Source organism: Canis lupus, chromosome 1, assembly GCF_003254725.2.
Source record: "Canis lupus dingo isolate Sandy chromosome 1, ASM325472v2, whole genome shotgun sequence".
NCBI classification, from domain to species: Eukaryota; Metazoa; Chordata; class Mammalia; order Carnivora; family Canidae; genus Canis; species Canis lupus.
In genome coordinates this window covers 51,786,666-51,799,110 of record NC_064243.1, presented here as the reverse complement: position 1 = coordinate 51,799,110, position 12,445 = coordinate 51,786,666, and the positions used below count along the sequence as shown (strand labels likewise).

Sequence of the window (12,445 nt, the reverse complement as noted above, 5' to 3'; positions counted from 1 at the left end):
CCCGGCCTCCGGCTCGGTCCGCACTACTTTGGGGCTCCTCGGGCACATTCCCTCCAGTGGCCCGGCCCCACGCTGCTCCCCTCGAGTACTCGCAAGCCGCACCAACTCCCCAGCAGCCGCGGGCCCCAGGACCCTCCACTGTGGGAACGCGCGCGGCCTCCGGGAGAGCCCCCCGGGGAGCGCCCCGGGGCCGGTGTCCTTCAGGCGCCCGCGGGCCGGGCGCGGCCGGCTCCTCCGGGGCTCCTCCGGGGCTCCTCCCGGCCAGGCCCGCCACGCTCCGGGCCGTCGCGGTGCTCGCAGGCGCGGCGGGAAGCCAGGGGCGCGAGGGGGCTCGCCCCGCAGCCTCCCCGGGGCGCCGAGGCCGGCGGCGCAAGGCCCGGGGTCGCGGGCCTGGGGGGGGGGGGAGGAGAGGGGGAGCGTCCCGCCGGCGGGTCCCGCCCGAGCCCGCGGCCCCGGCCCGCCCGCCGCCGCCCGCCGCCGCCCGCCGCGCCCCGCGAGCCCGGCCTCGGCGCCGCCTCCATGCGCCCCGCCCGGGCCTCTGGGTCCCCGGGCGCACGGTCCCCGCCAGCCGCGACCTTCCCGCCCTCCCAACACGCCGGCGGGCGTCGGGTCCCGGGGAGATGGGCCGCCCCGGGGCGCGGGGCCGCGAGCGGCTGCCGAGGCGACTCACCTTCGTCCAGCAGCCGCTCGAGGTGGTTGAAGATCCCGCAGAAGTTGGGCAGGCTGCTCATGAGCTTCTTGTCGTTCATCAGCTGCATCAGGTAATCTGGGGTGGGCTTCGGCTTCTCCTTCGTTTCCATTTCCCCGACCATATTCCAGGCTCCGCAGCTCACTCCGCCCGCCGCCGCCGCCGCCGCCGCCGCCGCCGCCGCCGAGGAGGGAGGGAGGGAGGGGCGGGGAGCCCCGGCCGCCGGCCGCTCGGGACTCGGCGTCCCGCTCCGCTCCGCTCCCGCGCCGGGCGCCGGGGCGGCCGGACCGCGCGCTCGCCGCGCTCTCCCCGCCCCCGCAGGCACTTTCCGCCCGCGGCCCGACGCGCTCCCGGCCCGCCGCCGCCGCCGCCGCCGCCGCCGCCGCTCCTCGGCCGCCGGCTCGGCGCGTCCCTCACGAGGCCGGCGGGCGGGAGGCGGGTCTCCGCGGGCCGAGTGCGGGCGCGGGCCGCTCGGCGCCGGACGAGGAGGAGCCGGGCCGCCGCCGCCGCCGCCGCCGCCGCCGCTCGCTCGGCTGGTCGCGCCCGCTCAGCCGCCGCCGCCGCTTCTGCCGCGGGCTCGGGGTCTCTCTGGGCTGGTCCCCGCCGCGGCCGCCTCTGCCGCTGCCGCCGCGCTCTGACTCCGCTCCTCCTCTTCCTCCTCCTCCTCGCCTCCTCCTCCTCCTCCTCACTCACTTGGCGGCGGAGTTCGCCTCAGTTCAGGCGGCGCTGCCAGCGGCGGCGGCGGCGGCGCGGGGGGAGGGGCGGCGGCGCGGGGAGGGCCGGGGGCGGGCGGCGGGCGGCGGGCGGGGCCGCGCAGGGCGGCCGTTAGCGGGGCCCGGCCGGCGCGCTCCTCCTCCCGCCGCCGACCCCGGCCCGGGCGCCGCCGCCGCCTCCCGCCTCCGTCCGGCGGGTGGCCGGCCCGAGAGGGGCCCGGGGCTGGGGTCGCCGGCGCGGCGGGCGGAGGGAGGGGCGGCGGCGGGGCGGACGGGCGGACGGGCGGCGGGGCGCGGCGGGGGCGGCGGGTGGCGGTGCTTTGGACTGGGGGCGGGGTGAGGGCCGCGCCGCTCCGCGCTCCCCGCTCCCCGCTCCCCGCCGCCGGGCCGGCTCGTCTGGCGGGCGCGGCCGGGCTGTGGCGGTGGGTGAGGGCTCGCCAGCGGGACGCTCGCCGCCGCACGCCTCATTCTCTCCTCCGTTACTATAGTTTTTTGTTGTTGTTTAAAGAAAAAGAAAGAAAAACTGTCGTCCGTTCTCACACCCTCCCCCCCCCCCAAAGAAAAGAATTTTTTTTAACGTCCTGTTGCTTCACGGGGGACTTTCGGGGTGGGCGTCACGTGCCCCGACACGTAGCCGTAAGGCCCGAGAGCGCGTGCGCGCGTCGAGCCCGGTGGCCACGCCCCCTCCGGGGGTCGCCCCGCCCCTGCCGGGGCCCCGCGAGCGGAGGGGGAGGGGCGGGGCCTGCGTGCGCCTGCGTGGGGCTGGCCGGGGCCGGGGCCGGGGCCGGGTGGGGGCTGGCGCGGGGGCGCGCCGTGGGGGGGGCGGGGGCGGGGCGGGTGGCTGCGGCGTCTTCGCTGCCTCGCGTCGGCTGCTTCTCCGCAGCTCGCGCGTCCCGGCTGGGCCCTCCTTGCCGCGGCGATGTCGTCGGTGGCGCCGCACGACCACCCCCGCCCCCTCCCCGCGTCCCCGCGTCCCCGCGGCCTCCTCCGGCTCCGAGCGCCGCGCTGCGGGACAGCCTGGCGAGCGCTGGGTCCCGCGTGGGCGCCCCTCGTCGCCCCGACGGCGCCGCCACCTGCGCGGTTACCTGTCCCGGGGGCGGGACGCGCTGGGGAGCGAGGCCGCCGCGGCGCAGCCTCCGTTCCTCCGGAGCCCGCTGCAGGCAGGACCGAGCTTGGCGCCGCGCGAGACGCGGAGGGGACGTGAGCGGTGCGGGCGAGGCTGCGCTCGTCGCTGATGGCACCAGCCTCGGGTTAGGAAGTGCAGCCGCAGAACCGCGTAAAAATCACGTACCTAGTTGGGAAGGTGGGAGGCAACATGCACATGTGCCCACGCGTAGACCTAAGGATACGGTGGGCAGGAGGGCTTTCCTGCGGCGTGACGGAGTCGGACATTTAGGTTTGCTTGGGAAGGGCTTCGGAACTGGCCGATAGAAATGTCAGTCTCAAAACCTGCCTCTGCATTTTTCTGCAAGCCCTATTGTGACAACCTACCGGCCAGCTGACCGTGGTGAGAGCTACAAGTGGCTGAAATCGGCTAATCATGTCCTCTGTGTTTTAACTGGGAAGAGCTTACGTGGGGGTGTTTTTTGTTGTTAAAATTTTGCCTCGTAGAAATTCTGAGGAACACTTAAGTTTGAGTTGTATTGAAACGAGCTGAATTTCAAACAAACACTCTTTTGAGAGTACCATGTAGCTTCTGTTCTGTTCACTTAAGGAACATTGTTTCTAAAATTAAGCTACTTTGGTAGAGGAGATAGAAATGCCCTGCAAAGTTAAAAACATTTAACTCTAAAATATTTTAAGTTCTCCTACTTACGTTGTTATTAACAGAAACATGAGACTATTCACCTACTCAGTTATCAGTTTAAAGGATGAATTTTGCAAATGCAGCAAACGGTATTTTGGTTTTAAAAAAGTTGTCTCTTCAAAAAAAATTTTTAAAAACGTTGCCTTTTTAAAAATTAATGTATGCAACAACTTGGGTTAGTAGCAAAAGAATAGGCATTTTAAAGGGTAACTAAGCTATTCAATGTAATTTGCTAGTGTAAAAGATGTCATTCCCCCTTCTTAATCAGTATACTTACTTATTAAGCTCCCAGGCCCTGTGTTAAATCCTTATATCCATGTATATCTCATTTACTCTTCAAGGCAACCTAGTAATTTAGGTATGCTATTATCCCTATTTTATGTAAGGGAAAACCCAGGCAGAAGGAGGTTAAGTAACTTTCCCAAGCCTATAGCTCATGCGTCCTGGATCTGGGATTCAGTTCCACTTATTTTTTTTTTTTTTTCTGAAGCTTATGTTCTTCACACTTTTACTAACCCTGTGCAGTAAGTCAGGATGAAACTTTTGACGATCGATGTTCCATCATTTTTGATGGATAGAGATTGCAGTTTCATATGGCTCCCCTGGTTCTTATAATCTAGGTAAACCAAGTCAGAGTTAAAGAACAATAATCAATATTCATGTCCCATGTATTAAATCTCGTGTGGTTACGGCGTTTGATAGTAGCTACTATATATTGCCTTTTCAAGTATACATAGATCACTTCTCCGCTCACAGTTCGTCCATGTGTCCCCTCTCATGAAAAACCCAAAGACCTTACCAAGGCCTTCAAGACCCCCATATGCTCTGGACCCTGCTGCCTGGCTGACCTTGTTTCTAATCTTCCCCTAGCACACTGGGCTCTCCCCCTGGAATCCCTTCCCATCCTAAAACAGGCCCAGCATGCTTTCTACTCCAGGATTTTGCATTTGGTATCTCCTTTCCTTGCAGAGCATTCCCCACACATCTATGGGCCTGCCTCCCACGCTTTCTCAGGTCTTATCAGAGAAGATTCCCCTTACCACCCTGTATAACACATGCATGGACATACACACACACACACCCTCTGTATTCTGTCTGCTTACTCCCTTCCCTCTGTTTTTAATTCTTTTCATAGCATTTATTTCTACCTCTCATATTCTGTCTATGGGTAGATTTGCCTCTCACCTCCCCTCTACACTGTAAACTCCACAGGAACAAAGGCTCTACTTTGTTCTATTTGGAATTCCCAACACCTGGAATAGCATGTTTCATGTAGCTACTCATTAAAAATATATTCAAAAAAACATTAGGAACTGTGCAAACCCCTTACTCATAATCTTTTAATCCTTTACAGCAAACATTTTAGATAGGTGTGAATAGCCAGACTTCAGAGGAGAGGTGGCTGATGCTTCAGAGTAGTAAATAGTTGATCCCATACAGGCAGAACCAGGTCCATGCAGGGTGATGCCTCTGGAGACAACTGTGCTATCCATCCACTACATTCCTTCCTGTCTCTCTCACACTCCTGCCTCAGGCATTTTAGGTACATATCACCCCCATTAATTACCTAATATATAACAAGTACATGAGGAATACAAAAATTGTTGGGATACGTCACTTGCCTTTAGGAAGTTTAAAAATTTATAAGCTGCTATGGAAAGACTCTTTAATCACATGATTACAAAAATATCCTTACAATAGTCACAAGTTACGAGGTACCCACGGGCGAACTTCATCTTGAAGATCTTTATAATAGCTTTTTCACTGTGAAAAATTATGTCACCTAATATATGGACACTAAAAGTGTTTCCACATCTAATATCAGTAATTAACCATGAGTGGAAATACACCTTCTGTTCTCTAAAATATGATTGGCTTTATTTGCTTATTGCTATTCTTGACATTTAAAATAGAAAACTTAAAAAATAAAAATAAAATAAAATAGAAAACTTGAATATTCCAACATTTTTTTTCTTCCATCACCTTGGAGTTCTTGCAGGAACTAAAATGTTCTTCAGACTTAAGAATCCCAATCTTTGATGGCCCTGTGTCCCAAATATGTTTCTGTTTGTGTTTGTGTTTTTTAAATCTTTAATCCTTAAATCTTTCTACAAGAGAATGGGGCTTTTCTATAATCTTTTGTTTATTGTCTTAATTATGTTTGTTTATTATCTTAGATTTCTCAAGTGCCCTTTTCAATTGTGAGATGTCTTATCAGCTACTATTTAAAAGGTTGAAAATGACACATTTTAAGTGTGAATATTTTAATCGACAAATACTTGAGTACGTGTAATATCTAAATACCTGTTATTACCCCTAAGGCTAAGCCGGGAGTTAGTTTCCCAAACCGATGAAAAGTTAACTAATAAAAGCAAGTGCTGAAGACAAAATGCTACGGGAATGGAAATAAGCACTAGCACCCCAGGCCTGGACATTGAAGTGATGCTGCCCTGGGAGGTGGGGGGTACTGGTAAAAACCTGGAAAGTGTCAGGCTGCAGGGTAAGAATTTCCAGAAAGAGTAGTAGCTGCCAGTTTTGTGTTGGCCTCAAATGTCAAGCTAAAGTGTTCATGGAGAAGAGCCTTGGGAGTTTTTTTAATACAAGCAAATGAATCAATTAAAACAGTAACATGGATTCCTTTCAGTGAGGCATATTTATATATCTCTTAGTGCAAATGCACCATTTGTAAAATGAAAGGCATTGCTCTTCACAGCTGTTCCGTTAATTGTGCTGCCTTTTAAAAACCACCAACATGATAGTTGCAGATGTAATACTCACATTTAGCTTAAACCACTGCACAGTGGTTAAATGTTAACTGATGGTGTAGAATTTCTACTCATTTGACCCTAAATGAAACTTTAGAGGAAAAAGCATTCTCAGCCAGGATGCAGGCTTGTGCCATGTAATCCCATCTTCATTCCACACTGAAACAGGAACTTGAACTAAAAAAAATAACCATCTGTTAATTATAGAAATTTGAGAGTGAATTAAAAATGCATTTTGTTTTGATCAACTTTCAGACTGATTCATAGGTTTATGATTGCAAAATAATTTCCATAGTGTTCCCCTGGACTGTTGGTTTGTTGTCTTTTTGTCTTCAAGAGCTGGTTCATCCAGGATGCATCTGTAATTAGATTTTTCTTAACATATTAAACTGATACTGTTTGATTCATAATCTGTGCAGTAGGTGTTTGGTTTGGTTTTGGTTTTGGTTTTTTAAATGCTGCCTTTATCTATTTTTTTTTTTTTTTAAGTAAACTCTTCCCCCAACATGGGGCTCAAACACATGACCCCAAGATCAAGAGTCACATGCCCTACCAACCGAGCCAGCCAGGCTCCCTCTCTGTGTTAGTTTTAAATAACTAATGTGAGTAAACATTTTTTTATGAGCAAGGGAAGTGCCTGCTCATGTCCCAGACATCTAATCCAATGCCATTATCCTTTACTAAAATTTAATTTATCGCCTAAAATGCTGCGTTTTTCCTGTAATTACCGTATATTTGTACATTCTAAATAGTTTTTAGTAAGAAAGGGGAGACAAAAAAAAAGAAGACTGACATATATAGAGTCCCTACAAATTGTTTGGCACTTCAGTTATGATCTCATTGAGTACCCGGCAACTCTCAGTTAATTATTGCCCCCATTTTATAGTAAGGAAGCAAAGGCCCGGAGAGTCAATTTAAGTGATGTGACTCCTGTGACACAGTTAGTAAATGCTACGAACCGGGTTCAAACCAACCCTCAGTCCTGAGTGATTCACAGCACACTTCTGGCCGTCCTGGCCATGAAACTTGGTGCCTCTAGAGCTCTGTCTTTTAATGACTAAACTGCTGTCCTCTCTCAGTCCGTCATCTTTCAGTGTTCTATTCGGTGGTCATGTTGAATCTTTTTAGACAGTAAGCTCTTACAGCTCTTTGAAATACTGTTGATGTCCTATAGAGAAAAGATTGCTGTGTTGGGTATAAAATCTGCTCTATCCTAAAGCTGGGTATAAAATTGCACTCTATCTGTGCAACACTAAGTAAGTAATTCAGTCTCTCTGACATGTGAACTAAGTGATTTTGGAAGCCTTTGAAGTTCTAAAATTCTGTGATACTGAATAAGATGTTCTCATCCCTGTCAGTAAATTGATTTTGTTGTAATTTAACCTCTGTACCTAGGATAACCCTGTACACAGATGGGTGGTCACTGAATGGCAATAAGAACTCTAGTTAAAATTCTTAGGTGTCATTTTTTGCACTCCTTATTGAAATAAAAGTCATGTTGGATATTGGTTTTCCTTAGACAATATATTTGAAATTCTTACATTTTTATAATTTACAAAAGGTAAAACCAAATAGTCTTTCTTTTTTTTTCTTTCTTTCTTTTCTTTTCCTTTTTTTTTTTTTTTTTTTAACATTACAACTGAAAAAGTGGAACATTACAAAATCACCTCTAGAGTTCCTAGTGGAGAAACCACTAGGAGAGCGTAACAGTTCCTGGAGAGTAGATTCCAGACCCCTTCCTCTTTCTACTCTTTAGACGCTTTACAAGTAGGCTACTTTCAAAAGTTATTTGTTTGAATGAATAAAAGAAAAAAAGAAAGAAAAACATAGACCTACTTGGGCTCTAGGGAAGGCAAGCAGCTGTGTAAGCTGCTCACCCAGAATACTTACCTGATTAAATAGTAGCATCTGAAAATCTGCCTTCAGACATAGGGAACACAGAAGGGGAAGGAGGGGCCTCAGGGTCTGTTAGTATGTGAACAGTTTTTGCAATGTGATTTCATGATTCCTAAAAAGCATTTTGGAGGGTGAGATACCTCTCACCCCACAAGAAACACACCATTTGGAGTACCAGGGGCCAGAACATCCATAGTCCCCTGAATCTTTAATAGGTCAGAAAACAAGAATTTCCTGTTTTAAGATCAAAGAGGCTTTATCAGAATCACTTTAACTTCGTTTAAATATAAAATTAAAAGCAATTATTCACAGAACTGATATTCAACCAGTAGGCACCATAAAGTTTGTCAGTTTTTAAATTTTGAACTATTTCCACACCACTCAGGGCATCGTTGCTTCTCTTAACTACACTGCCCTGTCCTTCCCACAGAAGCCCCAGGAATCCCTCTGACCCAGAAACTAAAGGAGTAATGCCTGGTGCCCTGCTCCCAGCTGGGCTGACGGCCACTCGGGTCACCTGCACTTCTGCTGTACCGATTGTCAAAAAACATTTTGAATAATATTTACATTTGTGTCAGCTTGTTTGCATATTTAGAAAATTGCTTAGTTCATATTTTCATGAAATCTGAGTTTTACTAGTTTTTATTGGCTGCAACTGAATTGAGTATTTGGCTAATAAATATATACATAATATAACAATATAATAAGTTTTAGTTAATATATATTACATATATACCTATATATTTATATAGGCTCTTTGGGTATGTATCCAAGTTTAGAAAAAAAAATGTATGTAAATCATATTAACCCAGTTACAATGAAATACCAAAGTTTTCAGTTTTACTTTCTATTTTCTGCCAAATAATGTTTTAAAAAACAAGTTGTTGCCAGAGCTGAAAAATGAGTAATCATTCGCCTTATGGAAAACTGTGTATTTCACACCAAAGAAGCACCTCTGTTCTGCTCTATCCTCTGTCCTAGATAGCCATTCACGTTCCTTTGCTGAACTCTACAAGTAATACTGATGATGCCAGCATTTACTATTTCCTAATTATTCTGTCCAAGCCCATTTTTAAAAATGTGTTACAGTTACATTCTGTAGATCTTCTAGGGCCCCCAACTTGGTGAACTGGCCTTGGTGACACTGTTTTTCCTCGATACCAGTTGGTTGTAAGCATGGTTTTTCAGATAGAAATAAAATGCAGCACGGTGAAGTGAGTAACACATTTGTTTAACAGTTCTAAAATGGGTGCCCTGCATTTATAGTGTGAGCCTGGAATTAAGTAGTGGGAGAGTGCCCGCTGAAACTGTGACAGATGGTGGGGTGGGGCCTCTCCAGCACCCAAAGCATTTCTCTGTCCAGGTAAAGCTGTTAAGGGAACAGAAGGAATGTGAGGGGAGCATCATGACACTAAACTGTTAAATCATGAGATGAGGAAAGAAAAAAAGATTTGGCATTCAAAGAGTTCAAAGACAGGCTTGTAAACTGTCCCATCAGCTGACACACCAGCGATAACCCTTCTGTCCCTCCAGGACCGGCTTCCTCTTGGGCTTTCTGGCCCCTGGTGTGCAGAAGAGGCAGCCCCTCCTCCGCACCAGGTTCCTTGACCCCTGGGGACCCGTGGCCGGACTTGACCTTCTCCAGCCCCTCAGCTACCCAGGTTCCACCATTTCAGCTGAGTAGGTGCCTGATTTCAGGAAGGCAGCAGCTTTCACTTAATCAAAGGGCCCCAACCAGACCCTGTCGCCCCATGTGGACAAGGGAGAGGCCAGGCCTCCATGGAGTCTAGGCTGCTGAGCCCTGAGCCTGGTGGGAGGAAGGAGTGGGTCAGTTGGTGTCTTGTGAGTACTTCCTCCCGCAGTGTGAAGATATGAAATAATAGTACCTTAGCCCCATATACCTAACTACCTGCCACACCTTAGAAATGCTTTCCTTGCAGATGATGTAGGTGAATTGTCTTTAAACTCCACCCAAGGAAACCAAGTCCTAAAACGTTCACCCTGAAGGGTTCACTGGCCTTCGGAGGAAGCAGCTGAGCACAGAGATCCAGCAGCCACAGAAGCCCTGGGTTCATATCTCGGCCCTGCCATGCACCAGAAGCTAGTTAAACCATGTATGCCTCTCTTCTTACCTGCAAAATGGGGTAATGCAACCTAAAGACGGTGTCACCGTTCCTGTGAGTAAATGAACACGAGGTGCCCAGCCAAATCCCTGGCACAGAGCAAGCCCTCCGTGAATAGTATCATTTTAAAACCTAAGAAGAGTGAGGTCTCCGTATAGTTCCTGTGTATCAATGCACATGTGTTTTTGGAAAGCGTGTAAATAACTCTATTTACATTGAAATTGTATCCGCAAGACTCAGAAGTCCTTAGTCATCAGTTTCCTGTCACTTCCTATTTGCACGAACCATTTCCTGTTCCCAGGACTGCTGACACCAGGAAGTAAAAGGACAAAGAACCTGATGAAAAGGAGCCTTGATCCTAGGCTGGCTGTGCCAGCAGCAGAAACCATAGATGCAAAGCTGGCCCAGGACCCCCTAGCTCTTCAAGACTCTGTGGTAGAAAGACTCTGGAGCAGTGGGACAAAGGAGGACAAGGAGGCGGCCTCCATCCCTCTCCTGGCCCTGTCAGCAGCTGACCGGGCAGTTCCACCTCCTGGAAGGTCCAGGACTGCATGGACGGGCACTGCCTTCCCAGATGTTCAAGAGCAGCCAGGATGGCAGCATCCCATCCTTGTGTTCTAACACTGACAGTTGCAGGCTGACCTCCAGGTTAAACAATGGGATGTCGGAGCACCCGTTGGGCTGCATTATGCAAATTCAAGGGCCTTCTCCAATCCCTGCGAGGGTGGCCACAGCCAACAACCACAGGCCCACAGGCCGGCCCCTCAGCACGGCCATGCCGTCTTCACATCTCAGCAGCTAAGCCACGAGCACTCCCCCCTTTCACATCAGATGCCATGGGAAAACACAGCTCGTGTTTTGAGGAACTTAAGGTCTGAGAGCAGGGTGGGAGGAGACACATACACTCATCCACTCGCCAGTGGCTCCCGCAAGTCAGTTGCATCAGGGCACATATGAAGCAACTAGAGATACAGTGACAGCTCTGGCTTCCCGGGGCCTTCCCTGAAGTGATCTGTCCAGGTCTCGGCTTCCGCAAGACTAGCTCCGAGGCTGACCTCCCCCTGCCTCGGGACCCGTCGGCACACCCGGCCGCACATACACCCAACTCCGAAACGTTTACCCAGGGAGCCAAAACTTTCTCTCTCCGTGGTTCTCACGTTACCAAAGCAGCTTTCAGAGAGTCATTCAGGATGAATGCCAGTACACACAACTACACCAAGGTAGCCGAAAAGAAGAAGGAATCCTTTAAACACTTTCATAATTATGAGCCCAGCTTCAGTGACTCACTTACCTCATTATAATACTGATGTTGAACAAAATTTACATTTGCCTCACATGTTACCAAAAGGGCAAATGTTATCACTTGGATACCTGGGGGCCGTGATTCAGCCTGAACCTTAACTGAATCCCTGACAGGGACTTGATAAGAATTGTCCTCTTGATACCTGTTTTGACTCAACTCACTTACTGTAACCTGTCTATACAATTATGCACTAATTATGCTATATGGACCACAGCAAAACAAAAATAAAAACAAATCACTGATTTTTTTACAGCAGATTTGCCCGAGGCAAAATCCTGGTCCGGTGACTGAGCTGTCAACTCACTCCCTAAATGTCACAAACCTTAGCTCAGGGCTCAGGCCTCCCTCTTGAGGCTGCCCCACCCCCACCCAGTCTCAAGCACACTTGCTCACCCCCCTGCTGCCCCTGCTTTCTCCCATTTTCTCTTGTCATCTCGGTCAGAGGGTCATTTCCTACCAGCCCAGCAGCCTCCCCACACAGTCCCAGTGGCACCCTGAATTAACTTAAACTTGGAACTTGCTGGTGTGATGTGATAGAACTTTTTATCTATAACACAGTGTATGCATATTAGCAACACTGTGTCTCTCCTGTAACTGTGTTGTTAATGTCCATCCATGAAATTCCTGGATGGGAAACATAGCTGGCATCTCAATATAGCTTTTTAAAAACACTTAACATAAGATTGCAGCACCTGGGTGGCTCAGTTGGTTTAGGCGTTTGAGTCTTGAGCTCAGCTCAGGTCTCGATCTCAGGGTCATGAGTTCAAGCCCAGCACTGGGCTCCACACTGGGTGTAGGGCCTACTTAAAAATAAGAAATAAAGAAAGTACTTAATATATGATTTATGATTGCTATTTATCCTTCATCTGACCCTATATTCAGGCGTCTCCACTGTGTATACAGTTCATTAACTGTGTCACTGTAGTAAAAGAAATAAAGGGGAATTGCAAGAGGAAGAAATGAACACCAGGAAAACACTCCACCAGGCGGTTTTGTTTTTCAAGTTCTAAACAACTACCACTCTGCGTCTGCTAGCTCCAAGTTCAGCTCATCTGTCTCTCGACCCCGTGCTGTTAACACGGCTCTGGTCCTCCCATGGATCCTAAAGTTTGCCGTGGTTCCAGGTGGCTCAATGGGCCTTTGAGATCCA

General features: G+C 49.9%; 1 protein-coding gene across 11 annotated transcripts in view; it reads right to left on the bottom strand.

The window, feature by feature from the left end:
• The window catches only part of QKI (QKI, KH domain containing RNA binding), a 163,200-nt gene extending 160,360 nt beyond the window's left edge, over nt 1-2,840 (bottom strand). For 5 of the 11 annotated variants that reach the window (XM_049114250.1, XM_025422702.3, XM_049114257.1 and 2 more), the window contains exon 1: nt 671-1,251. In XM_049114250.1, coding sequence (XP_048970207.1) covers nt 671-812 — 142 coding nt within the window. In that variant the 5' untranslated portion in view covers nt 813-1,251. Of the gene's footprint in view, nt 1-670; nt 1,273-2,692 lie in introns of those variants that run through there. The other 6 variants (XM_025422700.3, XM_025422703.3, XM_025422704.3 and 3 more) reach the window with 3 other exon arrangements.
• Between the last annotated feature and the right edge of the window lie 9,605 nt (nt 2,841-12,445).